Genomic DNA, 25,960 nt, shown 5'->3' on the forward strand with positions numbered 1-25,960 from the left:
TTTATTCTCCTGTCAGCCAAGTATGAGGGCTTATTTTTCTAATAATCCTGCTAACACAAAGCACTGTCCTATAAATCTTTGACACGTTCTTAAGGTACAAATACTATTTGTGATACTTCATTGTTATCACCTATTCGTATTTATTCTTACTGAATTACTTTTTCATTTGCCCATGGTGGGGCATGTTTGTCTTTTTCTTCATTAGTTGCAAGTGCTCTTTATATATTGAGAATGTTACCATTTTTGTCATAGATGTTTCTAACATCTTCCCCAGTTCTGTTTTTTTTTTTTTAATTGGCAAGTAAAAATTATATGTAAATATCTTCCCCATTTCTAATTGGCCTTCTGAGTTTTAAGACTACTTCTCTTGAAGTGCATTTCACCATGGCTCCTTCCCTTTTCGGCCACTTCTGTGGTTCCAGCTAGGATTTAGAAAGGTGGGGTGGAGGGTGGTTGAGGGGGAGAGGAGCAGTGCTCTGAGGGTGATAGGGGAGAAGCTGCCCAGATCCTGGGGTGTCTAGGCCTGAGTAAACCATGGCAGCACAGGCATCAGAATGACCATCTACCTGTGCTTTTTGTTTGGGGGTGTCTGTACCAAGAGGTAATACAGGCCCTTCCTTCAGCCCAGGCTAGGGCCATCTTTCCTTCTTTCACTTGCTGCTGCCTTGGGGGTTTCTGCTGATTCTTTGAATTTCTGTCACTTTCTTGGTCTTATGAGAATTCTAATGGGGCCGTCAAGAAATGCCCTGCACAAAGTAAGCCCTCAATAAATATTTGGGGGAAAAGCAAGAGTCTGCATCCAGGCTACTGTAGGATCCAAAGCCCCCTGCAGCTTCTGAGAGTAACTCCTGTTGCCTGACTCATGGGCAGATGCAGCTGTCTCTCTGTCTCTCTCACTGGGAGTCTGAGACACCGCAACTCCTCTCCTTCTCTCTGTCCCCTCTCTAGGAGGGGACCTCTTCTAGCATGGGAGACCTCTTCTGCTCCTCCTCCTTCCCATTCCCCAAGCTGATACTGGCTGGTAGACCTCAGGCCCACCATCTATGTCCACACCCTTTCTCACCTGGACTTAAAAAAAACATGGTGGTAAAATGCACATAACATGAAATGCATCATCTTAGCCATTTTTAAGTATACAGTTCTGTGGCATTAATCTTTGTGCAGTTATCACCATCTCCAGAACTTGTCATCCTCCCCAACCGAAACTCTGTATCCATGGAATACTAACTCCCTATTCCCCTCCCCCACTGTCCCTGGTAATCACAGTTCTACTTTCTCTATGATTTATTTTTTATTTTTTGAGACAGAGCTTTGCTCTTGTTGCCCAGGCTGGGGTGCAATGGTGTGATCTCGGCTCACCACAACCTCTGCCTTCCAGATTTGAGCGATTCTCCTCCCTCAGCCTCCCCAGTAGCTAGGATTACAGGCATGCGCCACCATGCCCAGCTAATTTTGTATTTTTAGTAGAGACAGGGTTTCTCCACGTTGGTCAGGCTGGTCTCGAACTCCTGACCTCAGGTGATCCGCCCGCATCCGCCTCCCAAAGTGCTGGGATTAGAAGCGTGAGCCACCGTGCCCGACCGATTTTGACTACTCTAGGTACTTCATATAAATGGAATCATACACTATTTGTCTTTTTGTAATTGGCTGAGTCACTCAGTCTAGCACCTCGGGGTTTCATAATGATTCTTACACCTGCTGCTGGTCCCCAGTTCCTCAGAGCAGTTTGGGAAGAGGGCAGGGCCCCCTTTCCTCACCCCGCATAAGCTGTGAGATTTCCTGTATCTTAAACTTCTGCTAAATTACATGCATAAAGCCACATCTCTCAAGGCCAAAATTAGTGATCGGGAACAGGGCGGGTCGAAATCCATGATGAGGAACTATTTTCTTAACTGTTTCCTAATTATCAATGTGCCTTCCCTTTTCTTGGTGTCTGTAAATCACGTGATTGTGCTGAGTGAATGTTTCATTTGTTTCTGCTCCTCTTTGGGGCTGCAGCACCCATGAGTGACCCCTTCCTTCATGTTACCCAAGAGGGTCCCAGAGTTGGCCCTTCTAACCAGGACTTAGTGAAATCTCATTGAGGGCTTTTATTCTCCTCATCTTCAGGGAAGGTAGGAAGTGGAAAATGATTAAAAGATATTTAGCACAGGGCTTGGCACACAGATATCGCTCACTTAAGGAAGCCTGGAGCACCAGGAAATGAGTTTCCAAGTGTGCAGCTCAGGAGAGGCTGCAGATGGAATTTTCCATGTTACTCCTGTAGGTCACAGGAAGCTGATCTGTGATAGGGGAGGGGAAGTGGACACGTAGCTTGCATCTCAGGCCTCCTCAGAACCCTGTGCAGCAAACACTTTTGTTATGATCCATTGATTGCTGAGGAGCAAGGCCTGGAGGTTATGAGTCCTTCCTAAGGTCTTCCCTAAGGTGGCTGTTAGTCGAGTGACTCCAAAGCGGTGTGTCTGACTCCTGCTGGAGCCACACCAACATGGGCCACAGAGAATTTGAAGTGGCTCAGCCAGGACCCTTCCCCTACATGACGCCTCCTTTCATCCTCCCTCTGCTGACAAACAGCCACACCATGAATGAAGTCTTGGGGCGTTCCCTGGAAACAGCGCTTCTATCCTCTCGTGAGGAAGTAAACTTGCAGTCAACATGGAAAGAAAAGGACCCATTCGCTCAGCACCCGATTACTGGCCACCTCGCTATAGACTAGGGTTACTGTTAGTAACATGCGTAAGGCATGGTGTTTGCCGCCAGAAACTCCCAGCCCAGTTGAGGGTTCAGAGCTAGACAAACACTGCTATGCTGCTGTGCTGCACATGTGGTCACAGCTTGGTTAGGGAGCACCAAAGAGAGACCAGCTGCCTCTTTTGGGAGAGTCAGGGGAGTCTTACCAGAGGAAAGACAACCGTGCTGGGTGATGAAGAGTCAGTAGGAGTTCACTAGATCCATCAGAGTGGGCACAGAGGGAAGGGCAGGAGAAAGAAACTCACATGTAATCAGCATGCTATGTGCCAGGCACCTCAACATTCTATCTTGGTAATTTTCACAACAACCTCTTGTAAAGTAGGTATTATTATGATGAAATTGAGGCAGAAATGTTAAATGAATTTCCTAAGAGATTATTTTATTTTTTAGAGACAGGGTCTTGCTCTGTTGGCCAGGCTGGAGTGCAGTGTTATGACCACAGCTCACTGTAGCCTCAAACTCCTGGGCTCAAGCAAACTTCCCACCTCAGCATCTTGAGTAGCTGGGACCACAGGCACCACATGCACCACTACATCTGGCTAATTTTTAAAAGTTTTTGTAGAGATGGGGCCCCACTATATTGCTGAGGTTAGTCTTGAACTCCTGGCCTCAGGCGATCCTCCCGCCTCAGCCTCCCAAACTGCGGGGATTACAAGTGTGAGGACCTTGCCCGTCCCTAAGAAGTTCTTAAAGTGTACATGGAAACTGGGGGGAATCCTCAAGATTCTTTCAACAGGTCAGAAGGTCAAAACTCCTTCACAACAACTGCCTTTTTCACTGTTTGGACATTTGTACTGATGGTACAACAAAAATGGCAGCTAATGCTACTGGGACCTTAACACTAATCAAGGCCTTGGCAGGCTGGGCGTGGTGGCTCACACCTGTAATCCCAGCACTTTGGGAGGCTGAGGTGGGCAGACCACCCGAGCTGAGGAATTTGAGTGCAGCCTGGCCGACATGGTGAAACCCCGTCTCTACTAAAAATACAAAAATTAGCCAAGCTAGGTGGTGGGCACTTCTAGTCACAGCTACTCGGGAGGCTGAGGCAGGAGAATCGCTTGAACCTGGGAGGCGGGGGTTGCAGTGAGCCGAGATCACACCACTGCACTCCAGACTGGGTGACTGGAGCGAGACTCCATCTCAAGGAAAAAAAAAAAAGGCCTTGGCACTAAATTGTGCTTCTTGTGTTTTTTAGATTGCATGCACTCACAATTAAAAATAAAAAGGCAGCTTCGTTTAAGAGTGTCCTTGGGGCTCCCTGATATTGATGATTTGGCTGATGGCAACACCTTATAGCCATGAAACTGAGCAGAAAAGACTGGGACTTCTTGCTGGATTTGCTTTCCTTACAGGAGTTGGCCTGGGCCCTGCCCTGGAATTTTGTATTGCTGTCAACCCCAGCATCCTTCCCACCATTTTCATGGGCACAGCAATGATCTTCATCTGCTTCACCCTCAGTGAACTCTATGCCAGGTGCCGTAGCTACCTCTTTCTGGGAGGTATCTTGATGTCAGCCCTGAGCCTGTTGCTTTTGTCTTCCGTGGGGAATGTTTTCTTTGGATCCATTTGGCTTTTCCAGGCAAACCTGTATGTGGGACTGGTGGTCATGTGTGGCTTTGTCCTTTTTGATACTCAACTCATTATTGAAAAGGCCGAAAATGGAGATCAAGATTATATCTGGCACTGCATTGATCTCTTCTTAGATTTTGTTACTCTCTTCAGAAAACTCATGATGATCCTGGCCATGAATGAAAAGGATAAGAAGAAAGAGAAGAAATGAAGTGACCATCCAGCCTTTCCCAATTTGACTTCCTCTCCTTCCACCCCTCATTTCCTTTTTGCACACATTACAGGTGGTGTTTTCTGTGATAATGAAAAGCATCAGAAAAAAAAAAAAAAAAAGAGTGTCCTTGATGAAGCAGTAACAGGATCAGTTTGAATCCTCCTGTACAGGTGTTGAGAATGTTCTGTGTGATGGAATGGGAAGTATGTATAGAGCACCTCTGCTGCCCGTCACAGAGTGATGACTGTCTCCAGGAAAAGCACTGGACTCACTGCTTGAGTGACAAACCAACTAGCTGCTTTTTTTTTTTTTTTTCATGGAATACTGTTTTTACTTTAAAGAATGACTGACAAACTATAGTTATGTGATCTGGACATTGGGCAGATATTTTCTTAAAAATGAAAGAGTAAGCCTGCCATTTCAAGGAAAATGGCTTGAAATACCACTTGCTGCCAATCAAAAAAATTTGAGCTTTCAAGCAGAAATTGGAGTTTAGAAAACTTTGAGAAGTAACTTCCAGCTTCCCAGTACTGAAAGTGTTACTTCCCCCAAACTGGGATTTGTTCACATGGGGAGTAACAAACGACTCTGCATGAGAATGCAGGTTTTGATCAATAGGAGTTTTATTACTTGTCACAAGCCAGAGCACCGGGACAAAGCAGTGTCTCCCTGAGGGAAAGTGACAGGAGGGTTTTATGGGGCAACGGAGAGGGGGCAGGGTGCATAATGGCATGTAGAGGAGGGTTCCCAGTGGCACAGATGCAGTGAGTCAGGTGCCAGCACATAGGTCGCATATTATGGTAATGAAGCTACAGGTCTCCTGGGGTGCAGGCTTTAGCGTGGTCATGGGGAAAGTTCACTGGGGTTCATCTATAAGTTCCTGGGGCCTGTCAGGAACTGGTTTTAGCCCACTAGGTGACCGCCTGCTACACAGAGCTTGAAAAAAACAGGCTGTAAGACAGAAAGCTGTAAAGCAGGCAGCTTGCTCAATCACCCTACCTCCTTATGAAGGCTGATGGTGACATTATGAATGAGTGTAATTTTTTGTTAGGGCATTATGAAATGTGTCAACATCTGGAAGATCTACATAACTGATTGAACACAAATTTTCCAAATGACCAGTGCAGCCGTTACAGAATCATACGTGGGTGAAAGATACATTCAAAGTGCAAGATAGAACAATGAATTTTAACGTAGCAGAGTACAAACTGTTCATTGTCTGGTTTCAGATTTCACATTGCAACTCACTGTTAAGAAGTTAAGAACTAATACTTGTTGAGTTTTGATGTAGTATCAGAGAAGGATATTCACAATTATCTCAAAGTTTATTATAATAGGCCTCCCTTTCCAACTACATATCTGGCTGGATTTTCTTCATAGACATCAACCAAAATGAGGAGTCTTAGCAGTTTGAATGCTGAGGTATTAATAGTTACGAGAATCAAGCCAGGCATTAAAGAGATTTGCAAAAATCTAAAAGTGTCACTTTTCCTTTTTTGGGAAGTTACAGTTTTTTGTTATTGTTGTTATAGATGTGTCACTTATGTTAATATTTATTGGGCTTATTATTGTGATTTTAAAATTAACTACTAAATAATTATTTTTAAATGCTTCAGTTATAATTTCTAATGTAAAAATTCATGGATACAGGCCACCTAAGTAGAAGCTCTTTGGCATCCTCAATAATTTTTAACAGCGACATCCTGTGACCAAAAAGTCTGAACTGCTGCCTCAAAGAATCACAGGAAATAAGTGTATTATAGTGGTCTGTGACTTCAAATTTCGTGATTTTTTCCATGATCAGTGATTCGCAGCGGGAGAGGGAGTTTGGGAGCTCACCCTCTCCCTGCCGGAGGTTTGTTGGAATCTCTGCAGGACTCACTACAGCGAGCAAATATTTACAAGATAACTCCCTTAGAATCTCCCTGAGCTCCTCTCTGCCTCCCTCTCTCAGATGGTCTTTTGCTTCTTCTCACGTGTGCGCTCTCTCTCTCTCTTTCTATTTCTCTCTCCTCTTCTTCAAATCCTCCCTCACCCCTTGCCTGCCTCCTCGATCCCTCTCTGCTTCCGTTCTCCTCTTCTTCAGGCTCTGAACCTGGCAGGTGGGGCCGACCCCACAGGAGGCTGCACCTCTCCAGGCTGAATGGGCACTGATGTGCTTGACTCCAAAGCTTACTGGGGCTCCTGGGAGATGTTGCCAGAGGCTCAAGGGGCTTTCGTGGTCCAGGCAGGACTCTCTGAATGCTGAGCCATCCAGGTGGAGACCAAAGGCTTTCCACTGAGTCTTGCACAGGTCGGGTGGAATGAGGTGATCTTTAAGAGCCGACCCAAATAAAAGTTCGGTGTCAGTCTGAACCCCTTGAATTGTCTGTTGAACGCCCCATCATTTCTGTTCCTGATGCTTACTGGAAAAGTCAGACATGGGTAGCCCTTCCTGTGCTCCCCAGAGCACTGCAGAACAAAGCTTCATTAAATGCTTTCTCTTCTTCTCTGGGTCTTTCCACACTCTTTCTGTGGGTCAGTGTCTTCATGGAAGATATGTCTGCAGACCTACTGGGCTTAGTAGGGGAACCCCTCGCTCTGACCTGTCAGTCCACACGGTGGGCCCTCAAGCGGAGAGGGCCGAAGCTCTGTCCAAACTCCTTGTTTTGTGGATCATTCAGAGAGAAATGCACTTGCCAGCCCAGTAAAGGACCAGTGGCTGCGGCAGCTGCCTGTTTCTCCCAGCCTACGGCTCTTCTATGGAAATGACCTCCCTGCTCACAGCTGTAGAACCTGCCCTAGGAGGGGGGTCTCCTTGTGCATCTCCCTCGCCACTTTTCTTTCAAGCCTCACCTGTCCCACCTCACTGGGGACAGGCACTCGCCCCTTCATGCCCACCGCTCCAGAGGAAGGGCTTCTGCCGTGCATCGTTTGGGGCACTGTGGGTGAGCTCTCAGCTATCAAAGTGTTAGATCTTCTTGTCCACCTCAAAGCCATTCTGCATGCCCTCAGCCGGCCCTCCCAGCCACACAGAGCTTCCTTGGGACAGCTTGCCTCAGACAGACCTCTTCAAGGCCTTGGAGGGTGAAGTGGATTTTGTTTTAATGGAAGTAAAATTAACATATCATAAAATTCACCATTTTAACCATTTCAAAGTATATAATTGATGTGGTTTTAGGTTGCAATGTTGTACCATCAACATCATGATCTAATTCCAGAACATTTTTGTCACCTCAAGAAGAAGCCCCATACAGTTTAATCAATCACGCCCCATTTCCATCTTCCCTTTCCCTTTTCTTAGCCCCTGGAAACAACTAATCTGCTTTCTGTCTCTATGAATTTGCTTATTCTGGACATTTCTTATAGATGGAATCCTATAATTTCTGGAGGTAGATATAGTTCAAAAGAGAAATGAAATACTTTCTAGGAAGATGGTTCATTTCTAAAATTAGAAGGCTGGATGTGGTGGCTCACACTTGTAATCCCAGCACTTTGGGAGGCCAAGGTGGGAGGATCCCTTGAGGCCAGGAGTTCGAGACCTGCCTGGGCAATATAGTGAGGCCCCCATCTACACACACACACACACACACACACACACACACACACACACACACACACACCAGCTGGATCTAGTGGTGTGTGCCTGTGGTCCCAGCTACTCAAGAGGCTGAGGTAAGAGGATAGCTTGATCCCAGGAGTTTGAGGCTGCAGTGAGCTATGATCTCACCATCGCACTCCAGCCTGGGTAACAGAGAGACATGCTGTCTCTAAAAAAAAAAAAAAGCTAGAATCAGAAAATTTATAATTAAAAAATTTAGGCTGGGCGTGGTGGTTCACCCCTGCAATCCCTTTGGGAGGCCAAGGTGGGTGGATCATGAGGTCAGGAGATTGAGACCATCCTGGCTAACACAGTGAAACCCCGTCTCTACTAAAAATACAAAAAATTAGCCGGGCGTGGTGGCGGGCGCCTGTAGTCCCAGCTACTCGGGAGGCTGAGGCAGGAGAATGGCATGGACCCAGGAGGCGGAGATTGCAGTGAGCCCAGATCGCGCCACTGCACTCCAGCCTGGGCAACAGTGCCAGACTCCGTCTCAAAAAAAAAAAAATTATTTAAAAAGTCAGAAATAACAATAACAAACTCAATAAGGAGAGTCGACCTGGGTACTTTCTTTTGAAAACATGTTTCTGAGGTCCCAGAGCTGACAGGGGGAAGTTGTGTGACTGGCACTGGGGATTCATTGCAGACTGGTGGGTTCGCGGGGAATCTGTTGGTTTTGTAAGATTTCCCTTGGCGACCGAGCTGAAGCACAGGTCTCAGAAGCTGAGTCTAACTCAGTGGAAGGTGCAGGGCGGGATGTGTCTCCCCACTCTTCCTTTTGTGTCTTATAGGGGTGAAGAAGAGAACCAAAGTCATCAAGAACAGTGTGAACCCTGTATGGAATGAGGTATGTGAGTTTTTCTCCTTCCTTTTCTCTCTCTCTGCTGTAGTTGTGTCTGCAGGGACAAGTTAGGGGGCTTGTGGAGGAAGTGCCTTCTCAGCAGCGTCCTTGAGGTGGGGAGGGGCTGGTGGTCCAGCCTGCCAGCGAAATCCTTCTGGCTCTAGGAACCTGGGAGGAGGGTTGGTGGCCTGGCCTACTAGGTAAATGGAGAGGAGCTAGACATTTTTTGTTTCTGTTTTCCCCCAGCTCTGGCCAGCCAAGTAAAGGGTGCTCAGGGACTCTCTTGCCTGCCTGTTTCTCTCACACAGGCTGTTCGTTTTCCTTGCTCAAAGCTCACCTTTTCCCTACAGCCCTCCCTGATGAGGCAGGTCCTCCTCTGGCTCCTGCTGGCCCCTGTCTCCTCAACCAGCTCCCTGCATACATGGCTCCCGGGTGGTCCTTTGGAAGCCCTGCTGCCTTGCATGGATGGGGTCAGATGCACAGGGGAGCCTTTGCTCTGAGGAGAGTCATGGGGGCCTAGCCAATATGGCACTAACTCGTGCTGCCCACCAGGGCCTGGCTTCTGGACAAGCCCAATAATCTTGGTCCTTGAGGATGCCTCAGGGTCACCTGGCTTTTTCCCAGCCACACTCCTGGTTTGGCTTCCTGGGGATGGGTTGAAACTGAGTTGGGAGAGGGGCCTGTGAGAGCCCTCTCTCCTTCTCTCTTCTGCTGTCTTCAGCTCTTACTGTTACCTCTGAAGTTCTGGAGCTGTGGTCTCCATCTGTCCATCCATCCATCCATTCATCCATCCATCCATCCAGCCAGCCAGCCATCCATCCATCGGTCCATCTGCCTATCCACTAAAATCATTCATGAATGCCTACTCAGTGCCCTGGGGGCATGAAGGTGAAGCAGACACAGTCTCTTCTCCTGGAAGCCCATAGGTTAAGACACCTTTTCTCTTTTTCTTCCAGGGCTTTGAATGGGACCTCAAGGGCATCCCCTTGGACCAGGGCTCTGAGCTTCATGTGGTGGTCAAAGACCATGAGACGATGGGGAGGAACAGGTAAGGTGGCCAGAGTGGGGTGCTCCATGGCTTGAAGGTGCAGGTAGGATTGTGGAGGATGCAGACTGCAGAATCCAGACCCCAGGGAGCTGGGGTTTCAATTCACATTTGCCAAGCACCTCCTCCCGTGGGACTGGCCCAGTGATAGATGCTGGGAGAATCTGGCTGTGGCTTCAGGAACTCAGCCATGGGTACGGCTGAGTTGCCAGGCTACAGGGGAGGGAAGATGGGCTGGAATCAGGTGTCCACGCATTTGCACAGACAGTGTGTGCCCTAGGGAGCAGGAAGACTCGCTGCCTGCTACTCCAGCCCAGAGAATCCCTGAGGTGGGTGGGCTCTCTCTCCTGGCCCAGCCCAGGACAGTGAGGGCAGAGGCCCCCTCCAGGAGGCAGGCAGGCAGGCAAAGTGAAGCTGCAGCCAGCAGGGAGCTTTCCAGGAAGGCTTCATGGAAGGGGCAGGACTAGAGGTAAGATTCGTGGTTTAGAAATCAGAACAGTAATAATGGGTAGCCCGGCCTGGGCGCCTCCCTGTGTCAGGGTTTCTGCTGAGTTTTTCATGTACCTAGTGGGTGGGTTTCCTGGTGGGGGGAATAGCAGGAGCAAACTTGTGGTGGCAAAAGCCGGCTCCCCCTAGGCAGGCGATGAATCCCTTCTCTTGCCATTGAGCTCCTGGGCCTTGTAAACGGAGGCAGTGGGGTGGACAGGTTCAACCCAACCTGCAGATGGGTGGGCCTTGGACTAGGGCTGTGGGTGGACTGGGAGACACAGCACATGAAATTGCACGTGATGAGCCTCGAGCCTCAGGGTGTGAGTCCAGTTGTCCCTGCTGGGCATGAGAGGAGGCATCTGCATTAGATGCCAGCAGGAGTGGGTTCATGCTTCAAGTGTCATTTACAGAGCTCTAGGCCCGAGCGTCAGGGATGGGCTTGCTGTTTTGTGACCTGCTCACAGGGCAGCCTTTGTTTGGGAACTAGGTCAGCGGCATCTGAGGCCTGGAAGCCTGGCTGTGTTGCCCCGGGGTGGGGCAGGAGGGGTTGGGGAGGCGGAGAATTCAGGAACCTAGGGAAGGGCAATCAGGGTCTCCAGCTGCAAAACACCTGGAAAATTTGAAATGTTAAAAACTCGGAAAAAAACCCCAATTGCCACCTTCTCTCTGTGGCTGCTGGCCATGGGTGCACAGTGTGGGGAGGGTGGGGCGCTTTCACTGGGCCCCCAAAAGTGCGGCTGCAAGGTATGGGGCCCAGGCCTGTGGGCCAGGGCATCTTGAGCCCATCTCTTCCAGCTGTTGACCTCAGCCATCTCCACCTGCATGGGGGACAGGGATTGGAATCAGTTCGGCTACCGTCCCAACACAGACACTTGTGGAAGGCAAGGCAGCCGCTAACAGGCATGAATGGTGGACCCGCAGACCAGGGAGGGAGTAGCCCTGGACAGTGGGCAGTCCTCGAAGGCTTCCTGGAGAAGGGTCACTCAGACTGACTTGAAGGCAGGGGTAGGCTTTGAAAAGGCAAGAAAGGGAGGGTATTCCAGTGTGTGGATGTGGCGGGCAGCCAGGCTCAGGCCTTACAGGTGCAGCCCTGTGAGAAGTGGGCGGTGGGGAAGAATTGAGACGGGGGTCTCCAATGCCAGGCTGAGGAGAATAGCAGCAAAGTCACACAGCTGCCACACAGCTGAGTGTCTGGCCTCGTGCTGTCTTATATACAAGACCTTTACCCATCAGTTAGATACGACTATTGTAACTGTCACCTTTATGGATGGGGAAACTGAGCCTCTGAGAGATTGGGCAACTTCCTTGAAGGCTAGTGATGGCAGAGCTGTGATTGGAGGGCAGGTTTTTGGGACATGCTCATAATCACTGAGCCCCATGTGCCTCTCAGAGGCTCCTGGAAGCCCCAGGGTGGTGTTGGTCCCTTCGGGAGAGTTCAGTTCCCCTGACAATGCTGGCGTTGACAGAGTTTAGAGGGGCAAAGGCAGGACAGTCTGGTTACTGCAGGCCATGTAGTGGAAGCACATGTTTCATTTTCACGATCTTATCCAGCATTTTTAGTCTCTGTGGGGAGATTCCCCCCCTCTTTTTTTTTTTTGAGACAGAGTCTTGCTCTGTCGCCTAGGCTGGAGTGCAGTGGCACAATCTCTGCTCATTGCAACCTCCGCCTCCCAGGTTCAAGTGATTCTCCTGCCTCAGCCTCCCTGTAGCTGGGATTACAGGTGCCCACCACCACACCTGGCCAATTTTTGTGTTTTTAGTAGAGACAGGGTTCCACCATGTTGGTCAGGGTAGTCTTGAACTCCTGACCTCAGGTGATCCACCTGCCTCAACCTCTCAAAGTGCTGAGATTACAGGTGTGAGCCACCGTGCCCGGCTAGAGATTTCCTTTAAAAAATTTTTTTTAAATTATTATGGGTAGATAATAGTTGTATGTATCTATGGGGTACACGTGGTGTTTTGACACAGGCATAATGTATAACGATCAAGTCTGAGTAATTGGAGTATCCATCACCACAAACATTTATCATTTCTCGTGTTGGCAACATTCCAGTTCTACTCTTTTAGTTGTTTAAAAATATACAATAGATTATTGTTGACTGTAGTCACCCTATTGTGCTAGGGAAATACTAGATCTCATTCATTCTATCTAACTGTGTTTTTGTATCCGTTAACCACCTTGCTTCACCCCCCTCTCCCTGCTACCCTTCCCAGCCTCTAGATTCTACTCTATCTCTGGAAGTTCAATTTTTAAAAAATCAGCTGTCTGTAGGGAGATTTCTAAGACCACAAAGGCAACATGAGAGCTGTGAACATATTTTTGATCAATTCAAGGACCAGTATAGCCCTCAGAGTGACAGTAGGTGAGGGTCACACGCAGGCTGTTCTGGCTCTGTGGAGCAGAGGTCACATGGGGAACGGGAAGCTTTGAACCTTGGGGTCCTCCCACTGGCCCCTGTGGGTGCCCTCTAGTTCCTGGGGGCAGCTAGCTCCCTAAAAAGAAGTGCCCCACATGAGCAGTTCACTGCAGGGCCGTGTGCCAGAAATCAGGTCCTCAAAGATCAGTTTGCAGGGCAGCCAATTCACCAGCATCACCAATTTACCAGAAACACCTTTCTTACAGCATTTAAGTATAATTTTTGATTTTTCCAAACATTTATCTCAGTTTCAGATTTCTAGCAATTAAAACTGCCTTAAACTAGATTGAAATGTGCACATACCTTCATAAATACTTGAGGACTCTCAGAATATGCCCAAGCAACACTGTCATGGGAGGAAATGATAGAATTTTGACTTCATGGCTAGACACGGTGGCTCACACCTGTAATCCCAGCACTTTGGGAGGCCAAAGGCGGCAGATTACATGAGGTCAGGAGTTCGAGACCAGCCTGGCCAACATGGTGAAACCCTATCACTACTCAAAATACAAAAATTAACCGGGCATGGTGATGGGCACCTGTAATCCCAGCTACTCGGGAGGCTGAGACAGGAGAATCGCTTGAACCGGGGAAGCAGAGGTTGTAGTGAGCTGAGCTCACTGGCTTTGTGCCAAGAAAACATGGGATGTGTGGCCTCCTCAGCTGTTTGCAGGCAGGGGCAGTGCCTCAGGGGAGGCAGCAAAGGTACCTGCAAGGTAATTCTGTCACCCCCACCCCATGACCAGACAGCGAAGTACTTCCACCCTGCACATGGATGTGAGGAAACAACCAAAGACAAGCGGCAATACAAATTCTAAAAGTGTAAAAGGAAAACCATACCAGGGAGTGACAAGACAGTTTAAATTTTGAAAGAAAAGGAAAAACCTTCAGGGAACCCAGTTCTATGAGCATTTTATTTATTTATTTATTTATTTATTTATTTATTTTTGAGATGAAGTCTTGCTCTGTCACCCAGGCTGGAGTGCAGTGGTGTGATCTTGGCTCACTGCAACCTCCGCCTCCTGGGTTCAAGTGATTCTCCCATCTCAGCCTCCCAGAGTGCTGGGATGACAGGTGTGAGCCACTGCTCCCAGCCCTTTAATGAGCATTTTAGATTGAAGATCTCCTCACTGCCCTCCAGTCCTGCCCATTGGGTCAGGAAGCAAAGAGGGACTCAAGGGTTAGGCAGCTGTGCCTTGCAACTGTCCTCGGGCCTCTCCAGTTGGTGGGTTCCAGTGAGGGTCCCCGGAGTCATCATGCAGCCACCCCTTTTGTTTGTGGGAGTCTTGGGCGTGTCTTCTGTGAGCTCATCTGCTGTCCTCCCTCGACCTCTTCCAACTGAGGGGATCACAGCCCTCTGCGTCCATTAACCCTCTCAGTCCCCCTCCACCTTGCCTCCCCTCCCTGTTCCCCACCTCCACCCTCTGGCTCTCTCTGTTTCTAGATTTCCCCTCAAGCCTCCCTCATTCTTTACAGCCTCTCACTTGCACCTCTGTCTCTGCGTCTCCTGCTCTGCTTCTTTTCCTTCCTGTACCCCTCCTTTTATTCTTTCTCTCCTCCTTCTCTTGCCCTTCCTCGATCCTCACCATCCTCACTGCCACTGTCCTCTCTTTCCTATGGCTTCTGGGGCGTTTGGCATTTCTGGGTTTTTCCTGATGATCACTGGCAGTTTAGGGGTGACCTCGTTAAACCAGACTGGTCTGCTGGCCCAGAGTGGGATCTGGGGAATCCTTTCGTGCCTCGGGAAGGAAATCTCCATCTGGGAACTGTCTCTGGGCTGCTCAGCATCCCACTAACCCATGAGAGGGGCAGCCCTAAGCCCGAGGACCCCCGAGCCAACTTCAGGGATGGATCTTTATCTGGCTAAAATCAGGTTTCCAATGCATATAAAAGGAAGCTCCACTCCTTAGGATGGAAGACTCTCTCGGGCAAACCTAGCGGGCGGGTCCTGTTCCAGGCTGCACTGGACAAGTTCCTGTTTACTCGGGGCTTCTCAGAGAGAAGCTGAAGGGGAGATGATCCAGGTCCCTGACCAGGTGTTTTGGTCCCCGGGATGTTCAGCCCAGAGGTTCCCAATTCAGGCCACACAATAGAATCACCTGGGCAGCTTTTACATACACCCATGCCTGGGCCCAGGCCGAGGTTCTGATTTAATTGGTTTGGGGCAGGGTCTGTGCAGCATCACCCACTCTCCAGGTGCTGGTGTTTTCATTGTGCAGCCTGAGCTGAGAGCCACTGATCTGGACTCTAGACCAGCGCTGCCCACTAGAACTTTCTGAGATGATGGAAATGTCTCTGTGTTGACTAGTGTGACTGAGAAATTAAATCTTAAACTGTATTTAATTTTAATGGCTTAGATTTAATTAACTACATGTGGCTAGTGGCTGCTGTGTTGGACAGAGCAGCTTTAGATTTTTAGAACAGTGTTTCTACCCCGGCTGTATCTAGAAATGACCTGGGAGCTTAAAAAAAAAAAAAGTGTCTGAGCTCTGCACTAAACTGATTAAACAAAAACCTCTGGAGTGGGCTGCAGGAGTCAGCACTTTTGGAAACCACCGGGGATGGCAGAGGGGGCAGTGTGCACACAGGGTAGAAAACTCATTGTGTTAGAGAGATGCTGGCATTTTTTGGTTGTTGTTGATTAGACAGAGTCTTGCTCTGTTGCCCAGGATGGAATGCAGCGGCATGATTTCAGCTCACTGCAACCTCCGCCTCCCAGGTTCTAGCGATTCTCCTGTCTCAGCCACCCAAGTAGCTGGGATTACAGGTGCCCGCCATCTCGCCTGGGTAATTTTTGTATTTTTAGTGGAGATGGGGTTTCACCATGTTGGTCAGTCTGCTCTTGAACTCCTGACCTCAGGTGATCCACCTGCCTTGGCCTCCCAAACTGCTAGGATTACAGGTGTGAGCCACTGTGCTTGGTCTGATGCTGGCACTTCTGAAAGGAATTGCTCTCGATTTTTCCATGGATTCGCTAAGAAATAGATAGAAATGGTCATTCTTGTAATTGTTTATGTATGTGATTATTGGCAAAATAATCACCATCAAGTAATAATGGCTGAAACTGCATATGGTAAAATTGTTAAAGAACTGAAAAACAGGCGGAAGAATCCTGTTGGTAACTGCAAACACTGACCTGGGAAATTGGACTTAGTAGACATAATTCCACAAAAGAAAACTCAAAATGGCAGGGAGCAATATTTGATAAAACTTGATGTCAACCAAAAAATAATTAAAAAATCTGTGAGCCAAATCTCTGTTGGGAAATTTAAACAGGGATTAATTGTCCTCAATGAAAAGAATTTTGGCAAAGTGAAAATAAAGATGGTAAAAGAGAAAAAGAAAGCACTTTAATCACTCTGTATGCAAAATGTGTCAACACATTAAACTGGTTATATTTAATTTGTTCTGGAAAAATGCCTTCTCAGTGAAAATTGATTACTGTAGGTGTTTTTTATATTTAAATGTTTGGTAAATTAAACATGGAAGCAAAAACCTCCATGGGGTCAAAACATCCACCTGGCAAAGCACCAGGGTCAAAATGATGCTCACTTTGCCTGCAGTGGCTCACTAACCCCAGGCCTAACTGGACTCCAAGACAGGGGGCCCAGATGCAACAAGGAAACATACAAAACACCCTGTTAAATGAGGAGGTCTCAAATACCGCAGGTGACACCTTATATTAAGGCATTAATCATCGTTTCTCTGAGATACAGGCTTCAGTGGGCTCCCTGTGCTTTTCCTGGTCACTCTACCCTCCAGCCTGACCATGCCCCCAGCTTCCCTGCTTTAATCAAGAGGTATAGCAGGAGGTCTAGTCAGGAGGCACACGACTGCCTTTAAAGAAGCTCTCTTTTAGGTGTTCACAGTGGCATCTTCTTTGGAATAGTGTGATCTACTCTGTACCTTTTAGGGACCGGGTGACTCTGTAAAGTGGGCACTGTGGGGCCTCTCACCTGCACTCAGATGCCTTCCTGCCTTCACCCTCCCCCATGGTCTGAGCGTCAGTCATGGTGCCTGCAACTGGAGAGGAACCAGGAGACAACCTGAGAACTTTCCTGAGCTCCAATGCTCCTTCTCCTCCTTCCTCCTTCAGCTGCTCCTCCTCCCATCCCCACATTGAGCTGGATGATCTGGTCCAGCGGAATAAGCGTGGACTTTGAGAAGAGCCAGGGTCTAGTTGCAACACTCTGTGGCCTTGGGCAGGTCACTACATGCCCTGAGCCTTGCTTTCTTCCGTTCTTAGGGAGTATCAAATCAAGGGACCTGCCACCATGGGGGGCTCCCTAAATGTTAGTTCTGCATTGCTGCCTTGCCCTTGTCCCCCTGTGCTTCCTTCTGCTGCCCCCAATGCTCCAAGTCCCACTGACTCAGCCCTTTCCCACCAAAGGCTGCTCTCAGCCAGCTATGGGTTGAAAAAGCACCAAATCATATGAATGCATAGGTGGCAGCCTATGGCTTCGTGTTTCACTCTGTTTCAGGAACTGGGGGATGCTGCTTTATAGCTCAGACTCTGCTTAGAAAGAAGGGAAGTGTTCATGGTTGGTGTCCAGCCACTGCAACAGATTATGAGAAGATATTTTAGGAAGGGTGTGTCTTCCTGACCTAGGGCGAACTCTGAGCCTGGCCTTGGTGCCATCGGGCCAGAGGTGAGGGCAGTCTGATGCCTCCTATGACAATGAGCTTCATTTGTTGAGGGAATGTGGAGGTTTCCAGGAAGGGGCTGAACATGCTTTTAGTTCTTTAGGGTAGCCATGCGTGGGAGATGACAGAGGCACCCAGGGAGGGGGCCTGGCCAGTCGGGGCCTGTCACCCACACCTGGAGTGTGCTGATGGGATTGAGGGACTCTGTACTGGGAGGAGCAGGCATTCTAATTCTCAGGCTGCCCATCGGAGCATGCAGGGCAGGGGTGGTGGAATGAGAATGAGGGTCAGGGGCTTTGCTCAGGGACCCCACTGTCAGCAGAGTCCTATCCTGTCTTTGACCTGGACCTCTCTGAAACTGTTTCCTCATTAGGACAATGGCAAAAGCAGTTCCTATGTTGCAAGGTTGCTGTAAAATTTAAATAATATAATGCATGTGTGTCAAATGCCTGCTCAGTTCTTGGAATACGGAAGGTGCAATAGATGGGGGCTGTTGGGAGCAGAATCCATACAGATGCAGGATCCATACATAAACGCCACAAACATGTGAACACTATGTGCGTGGCCCGTTTGGACACCCGGCAGTACCTGAGTGTGCACTAACATTGCATAATATGTGCACGTGCATTTTTTTTTAAATTTAAAACAGCCAAAAAATTCCACAAAAATATTTTAAAAATCTAAGTAATTTTTATAAGTATAAAAGTGCGTTTCATTCTTAAAAAGTTCTAAAAGAAAAAGTACAAGTTCTCCCACCTTCTACCCATGCATTTCTTCTCTTTTCTCCAGAGATACCCATGGTTAACGATTTGGTGCATATCTTTCTTTCTTTTTTTGAGAGAGTTTTGCTCTCGTTGCCCAGGTTGGAGTGCAATGGCATGATTTCAGCTCACTGCAACCTCCGCCTCCCGGGTTCCAGTGATTCTCCTGCCTCAGCTTCCAGAGTAGCTGGGATTACAGGTGCCCACCACCATGCCCAGCTGATTTTTGTATTTGTAGTAGAGACAGGGTTTCACCATGTTGGCCAGGCTGGTCTTGAACTCCTGACCTCCGGTGATCCGCCTGCCTCGGCCTCCCAAAGTGTTGGGATTACAGGCGTGACCCACCACACCCAGCCTGGTGCATATCTTTCTGGACTTTTCCTAAGTGATCTACAGACATCTGTTTATATACATGCATGCTTGTTTACTTATACAAAAATGGAATTATGCTATATGTATTGGTCTGCACTTTGCTTTTTATTACTTCATCATTGATTCTTTCCCAGGTCAGTCCGTCACATTTTTAAATGGTTGTGTGGTATTCTGTGGTATGTGTGCACCGTAATTTACCCCACTGTACTCTCATTGACTGATATTTAGTTTCTTTCCAATGTCTTGCTCTCGAATGCTTATCCAGTGAACATCTTTATCCAAATATTTTTATGTTCTTATGCTATTTTTTTCTTTAGGATAGGTCGTTGGAAGTGGAATTTCTAGATCAAAGGGTATGAGCAAATAACATTTTTGTAGATTCTGCCAAATTGCTTTTCAAAAATGTTGTCTCAATTAATGTTCAGCAACAATGCAATAAAGTGCCTGCCAATTTATGTTTGCTAGTATGAGGGACCAAAAAAAGTATCTGTAATTTGTGTTTCCTTGGCCATTTGTAAAGCTGAGCATCTTTTCTGTGCTGATTGCCCCTTTCTATTTCTTATTTTGTGATTGCCAATCATTGTATTTTGGGTTGCTTGTCTTTTTCTTTTTAATTCATAACAATTACATATATTTGTAGTATTATTAGGAATACTAACCCTCACTCGGTTCTATCTGTATAAAACTTTTTTCTCTCTGCTTGTCACCTGTCAGTTGCACATTCACATGGCAATAGGCATTTACCCGGAGGTGCATGTGTACACACAGGCCTTTATTTGTTTGTTTTGAATTTTTAAGTTCAGGGTACAGGTGCAGGTTTGTTATATAGGCAAACTTGTGCATGGGAGTTTGTTGTACAGATTATTTTATCACCCAGGTATTAAGCCCAGTACCCATTAGTTATTTTTCCTGATCTTCTCCCTCCTCCCACCCTCCACCCTCTGAAGGGTCCCAGTGTGTGTCCTCCTCTGTATGCCTACTGTGTTCTCATCATTTAGCTCCCACTTATAAGTGAGAACATTTGGTATTTGGTTTTCTGTTCCTGGGTTAGTTTGCTAAGGATAATGGCCTCTAGCTCTATCCATGTTCCTTCAAAGGACATAATCTCATTCTTTTTTATGACTGCATAGTATTCCAGGGTGTATATGTACCACATTTTCTTTATCCAGTCTATCATCGATGGGCATTTAGGTTGATTCTCTGTTTTTACTATTGTGAGTAGTGCTGCAGTGAATATGCATAGCACATAGACCTTTATAAAGGCAGAGCTTTTTGCTCTGTGTTAGAAGTTGGGAAAAGGCATGGGCTTGGCCTCTGGTTTTAGCAAGCTGGTTTGCCAGCCCCTGGTTCTGGCATGCTTGGGAGGCTGTTTTGGGCAGGAGTATTTGCTCTTCACTGCCCCATTGTTTTCAGCGGGCCTGTAAACATTGACCATATCCTTATTTTCAAGGATTTTTATGACTATATTTTGCCCTGGATTCTATCCAGGACATCCCTGAGTTTCAGAATCATTTTTCTTTTGTCTTTCTCTAGACTGAAGTGGAAAACTATTTAGAGTTACCCTTGGGCAGGCCCTGGGGAATCAAATAATGGCAGGGAGGCTGCCAGAGGCCAGGGGACTCAGGGGCTGTGGAATGTCCTGCTGTCCCTCGTTTCCTGCCCCTCACTGCCCGGCACGCATAGCGGAGAGCTGGAGGGGCTCAGAGGACAGGTGCTTCCTCCGCTGTACGGCGTGTGTCTCCTTCCAGGACAGGGCTCTCTCACTTTCCTGTCACCCGGCTCATTGACGCTAACCAGGGGAAGATGCAGCTGAGTCAGTGATGAGTTAGTTGTAATATTTACATGGTTTTAATTGGCGTGTCCTTTTCTTAGTTTCAAAGAAAGAATGAGAAATGGATACATGGTAACCCTTCTGGAACATTTTTTTTAATTCAAATTTAAAGTTGCAAAAATAGTACAAAGAATATCCATATATTGTTTACTCAGATACACTTATTCACATTTTACTCCATTAGTTTTATTATATATATTTTATTATATTTATTATTATTATTATCTCCCTTCCTCCCTCTCTCTTTCTCTTTTCTCTCTCTCTTCTCTCCCTTCTTGTTTCTCCCTCTTTCTCTTACTCCCATTTGAAGGTAAGTTATATTCATCATGGTCTTTGACTCCTAAATATTTCAGTGTATATTTCTTAAGAATAGGGACATAGTTATCAACATCAGTAAATTTAACATGATGCCATACTTTTTTGTTTGTTTCTTTGTTTTTGAGACAGGGCCTCACTCTGTTGCCCAGGCTGGAGTGCAGTGCCTTGAACAAGGCTCACTGTACCCTTGAATTCCTGGGCTCAATCCATCCTCCTACCTCAGCCTTCCAAATAGCTGGGACCACAGGCACAAGCCACCTCGTCTGGCTAATTTAAATTTTTTTTTTGGTTGAGACAGGGTCTCATTATGTTGTCCAGGCTGGTCTTGAACTCCTAGGATCAAGGAATCCTCCTGCCTCAGCCTCCTAAAGTGGTGGAATTACAGGCATGAGCTACAGCACCTGGCTGATACCATACTTTTATCTAATATATTGCTTATATTCCATTCATGTTAATGGATGAAATAGTGTTTTTCATAGCAATTTCCCTTTCCCCTCCCCCAGTGCGGGATCCAGCCCGTGGTCCATATTGAATTTAGTCATGTTTCCATAGCCTCCTTTAATTTGGAACGTTTGCATAGTCTTTGTCTTTTATGACAATTTACATTTTTGAATAATATAGTATCCCTTTTTTCTAATAGAATGTTCCTCATTTGGGGTGTCAACCTAAATAACAAACGGAGAGAGACTCTCTAAAGAAAAAAGGTATTTATGAGGGAATACAGCCAGCCGTGGGAATATGCATGCTATAGTAAACCATGTGAGTATTTAAGCAGGTAAAGAAACACAAAGGTTTTCAGCTGGGTGCGCTGGCTCACACCTGTAATCCCAGCACTTTGGGAGGCCAAGGTGGGTGGATCATTTGAGGTCAGGAGTTTGAGATCAGCCTGGCCAACATGGTGAAACCCCATCACTACTCCAAATACAAAAATTAGCCGGGCATGGTGGCGTGCGCCTGTAGTCCCAGCTTCCCAGGAGGCTGAGGCAGGAGAATTGCTTGAATCCGGGAGATGGAGGTTGCAGTGAGCTGAGATCACACCACTGCACTCCAGCCTGGGTGATAGAGTGAGACTCCGTCTCAAAAAAAAAAAAAAAAAAAAAAAAAAAAAAGGAGGAAGGAAGGAAGAAAGAAAGAAAGAAACAGGTTTTTAGAGGAAAATAATTAGGATTACATAATTATTTTGAAATATTATCCTTGGCTATAAAAATCAATTACAAGGGTGATTCTGGTCTGAGGTTGGACAGGTAATTAGTGGGCAGATGTTCTTGCAGAAGTGTTTTTTGTGTAAGGCTGTTATGGCCTTTGTGCAAGATTGTGTTTTTGCAGTCTTTTGTGAGGGTTTGTGTTATCAGGCATACAAGCATGAGAACCCTCTCTTCATGGCCTTCCTTAGCTCTTTTTGTCAGGGGTTTCTTAACATTAGCGACTTCATTTTGATTCTGACAACTTTCATGGCAGTTTGTTTAATGTTTTCTCATGCTTAGATTCAAGCTTGGATTAGGTTACTCATCCCTGTCTAAGTGATGCTGTGTCTATCTCCGGATCTGGAGGCATGTGATGTTCCTTACTGGGGATTGTTAATTTCAATCACCTGGTCAAGGTGTTGTCTGATTTTTCCACTGTGTATTAATGTTCTTTTCTCCCCCCTGAAGTTTGTTAAGATATACTTTAAGATGGTGCCAATATTCTGCTTCTCAAGAAAATGTCCCCCTAAATTTAGCATCCGTGGATGGTCCTTGCCTGATCCAATCCTTACCATGATGGGTATGAGCTGATTTTCATCTCCAGTACTCCTTCCACATGTACCAGGCTGGGCTGTGTGAGGCTCTCGTGGTCACAGTGGTGCTGGTGTAACCCCAGGGCCACCACACATTGATCCTTACCTGTGCCTAGCACTGTGCCTTGGTGACTCATGCCTTGAGCCTCACCCCTTGGCTCAGGGCCATTGTCTCAGAGTTGGGAGACCTCTGGGTCATTAGGTTGGGTGTCTCATCTCTTCCATCCTTGATAGACAGTGTTGGAGTGAGGCAGACACCCATTCCAGGGCTGGATTATTCATTAGAAAGTCCTTCCTTCTATTGGCTATAGTTTTTCTCCCTGACATTTTGAGGGTCTTATTTCTCTATCCTCAGGAAAGATCAAAAAGAAATCTAACCCTCCTGCACATGACAGCACTTCTAGTCATGATCTAATGTGGTCCTGACAGTCACTGGGTGGGATGGGAATGTGCAGAGAAGCACAGGAACATGGTGAGTGGGGAGGAGAAGAAGGGAACTGATGCCCACCAAGTCCTATCTATGTTCCAGGCACATGTGGGGGGCGTTAGGTGCATTAACTGAAATTTTACCAGAACCCTCTGAAGAATGCATGATTTCCTCTAAGCTCCAACAGTGCAGTGCGGGTTGTCCATTTTATTCTCATTAGTATCTCCAGTACCTACAACAGTACCTGACCCATGATTGGTGCTCACTATATATTTGTTGAATGAATGAATGACTTTTACAGATGAGGAAACAGTCTCAGGAAGGTTATGTCATGTGTACCCAGCCATGCAGCTGGTCAGATTGCAGGGCTAGATTTCTGGCATGGTAGGATGACTTGAGGGCTCTTACCGTTACTCACTGAATGAGTAATACTTTTGGAAGATAGTTGAGAGAAAGAGTATTTTCAAAGTGTTGCTGTAGATTGAAAGGCACAGTTTGAAAACACTGGGTTGGTGAGTGTGCCATCCTAGGGTCAACCACCGGGGCTGTTCCGTGAATCCAATAGAACAGGAGCTATGTGCCCTGCCAGCCTTTCTGGATCACTTTCCTATGGGGCATTTGGGGGAAGGTAGCTTGTCTCCCGTCCACTTCTTTTTCAGTTTGAGTTGTACCCACTCCTCCCATCTTCCTGCTGCTAACATGGCTCTCAGCACCAGGGCCATGGTCCTCTGGGCTGCCCCAGCCCTGGTTCCTGCACACCCATATTCTTCAGCTTAAACCGCCACTGGCATAGGGAAGTCCCGGAGTCACTGGGGGACTCTGCTATCCTCTGCAGGGGTGGAGGCAGGGCCCTAAAAGAGGGAGGAGAGGTGGAAGAGAAGGGTGTGCTGTGGGTGCGGAGGCATGGAGACCACTTCCATTGGAATGGTGGCTCTCTTCTGGGTCTTCATCGTTCCACCACAGGGCTGCCTCTCTCTGACCCACTTGTTTTCTCCGGGGTCTCTGCCAGCTACCATGATGCAGAGCTGCACCCACAGTGCACCCTTCTCTTCCACCTCTCCTCCCTCTTTTAGGGCCCTGCCGTCAAGGCTACCTCCTGAAAACTCCAAATGCCATCCCTGCATAGTGTAGACCTCCCAACCTCCTCTTCATATGAGACTTTAACCCATCTGAAAAATACAATTAATGAGCTTTTAAAAGCTTTTTAAAATGGCCATTCAAGGCTGGGTATGGTGGCTAATGCCACCATGGTGGGTCCCCAAGGTGGGTGGACCACTTGAGCCCAGGAGTTTGAGACCAGTCTGGGCAGCAGAGTGAAACCCTACTATAAAACACACACATACACACACACACACACACACAGAAAACAATTAGCCAGTTGTGGTGGTGCACACCTGTGGTCCCAGCCACTCAGGAGGTTGGGGCAGGAGGATCTCCTCAGCCTGGAGGTCAAGGCTGCAGTGAGCTGTGATCATGCCATTGCACTCTAGCTTGGGCAACAGAGCCAGACCCTGTTGCAAAAAAAAAAAAAAAAAAAAAAAGAAGTGGCCTTGTTCAAGCCACTGCACTCCAGCCTGGGCAACAGAGTGAAACTGTCTCAAAAAAAAAAATTTTTTTTCATTAATTCCTGACCTCCCCAGCAAAGAACAAGCATGTGTGTGTTTTTAAATATAGGTTTTATTGTTATTCAGGTACAGTGAGGCCAACAGATCAGGAGATGGCTGTCATTGAAAAGATTGTGTGTTACCATTTCCAAGGGGAGGCCACACCGTGCAGGGCCACACAAGGAAGCTCTGGCGTCAGTGCCAGAATCAGTGCAGGGGTCAATCGGGAGGCAGAGGGAGTGAGGGGAACATGGGGACAAGAGCCTTTATTGTGGTTTCCGAGGGAAGGAATGGGCGAGGCAGGGTAAACAGAACTGGGGACTGGCCAGTTTGAATAATTTTCATGGGCTCTGGGCACACTTACACGTAGACATAAAGCTGTCTATGTATAGACATAAACAGTAGGGGCTGTCCTGAGTTGCTGGAACCTAGCTCTAGGATGCTTAGGAGAGGGGAATGTGGTGGGCCCTGAGTGTGACAGGCCATGGAAGAGGTGTGAGGTATGGGCTCAAAGTGACTGGTTTGCATATGAAAGGCCTGCTGGCAAGTGGGGAGTCCTTTATCAGCTCTGGGAATTGTGGGAAGACAGTCCCTCCAAGGTCAACAAGGCTCCAGATGTCAAAGCATCAGAAATACAAAAAATAGCACTTGGCATAAGATTAAAAAAAATATGGGCCAGATCAAATTTATAGACTGGGCTCCCCTTCCCATGGATTAAGCAAACCAACGACCTTTCTGTTTCTTTCATGATGCACTCATGGGCCTCTAAGGTGGCACAGGAGGCTCACTGTAGGGTTCAAAGCAAAGCCTTTGGAGTCAGGCTCTGTCAGCCTTGTTATTTGTGTGAAATCAGGCAAGTCAAACACCTTCCCAAGTCCCAGTTTCCTTGTCTATGAGGTAGACTGAACTAATAACAGTACCTACCCCACAGGACTAGTGTCCGTTTAAAGGAGGTAGTGTATCTAATATGTACCTAGTTAATGTAACCGCCCTACGGATTCATCATACTGGCTGCCAAGATAGAGCTGATTTATCAAGACAGGGGAATTGCAACAGAGAAAGAGTTTAATACCTGCAGAGCTGGCTAAATGGGAGACTGGAGTGTTATTCTTACTCAAATCAGCCTCCTCGAAAATTCAGAGGCTAGAGTTTTAAAAAGATTGTTTGGTGCTGATATCGTTTGGCTGTGTTCCCACCCAAATCTCATCTTGAACTGTAGTTCTCATAATCCCCATGTGTTGTGGGAGGGACCCAGTGGTAGGTAATTGAATCATGAGGACAGTGATCTCCACCCGGTTCTCATGATCTGTGGTTTTATAA

General features: G+C 47.2%; 1 protein-coding gene and 1 pseudogene across 23 annotated transcripts in view; both read left to right on the forward strand.

Moving 5' to 3' along the window:
- Positions 1-25,960, forward strand: part of LOC105465246 (dysferlin) — a 233,762-nt gene that overhangs the window by 19,065 nt on the left and 188,737 nt on the right. For all 23 annotated transcript variants that reach the window (XM_071076889.1, XM_011713554.3, XM_071076895.1 and 20 more), the window contains exons 2-3: positions 8,906-8,961; positions 9,912-10,003. In XM_071076889.1, the coding sequence (XP_070932990.1) occupies positions 8,906-8,961; positions 9,912-10,003 (148 nt within the window). The remainder of the gene's footprint in view (positions 1-8,905; positions 8,962-9,911; positions 10,004-25,960) is intronic.
- LOC105465410 (bax inhibitor 1 pseudogene) lies at positions 2,489-4,661 on the forward strand (annotated as a pseudogene).

The sequence above is a fragment of the Macaca nemestrina genome, chromosome 13, assembly GCF_043159975.1.
Source record: "Macaca nemestrina isolate mMacNem1 chromosome 13, mMacNem.hap1, whole genome shotgun sequence".
NCBI classification, from domain to species: domain Eukaryota; kingdom Metazoa; phylum Chordata; class Mammalia; order Primates; family Cercopithecidae; genus Macaca; species Macaca nemestrina.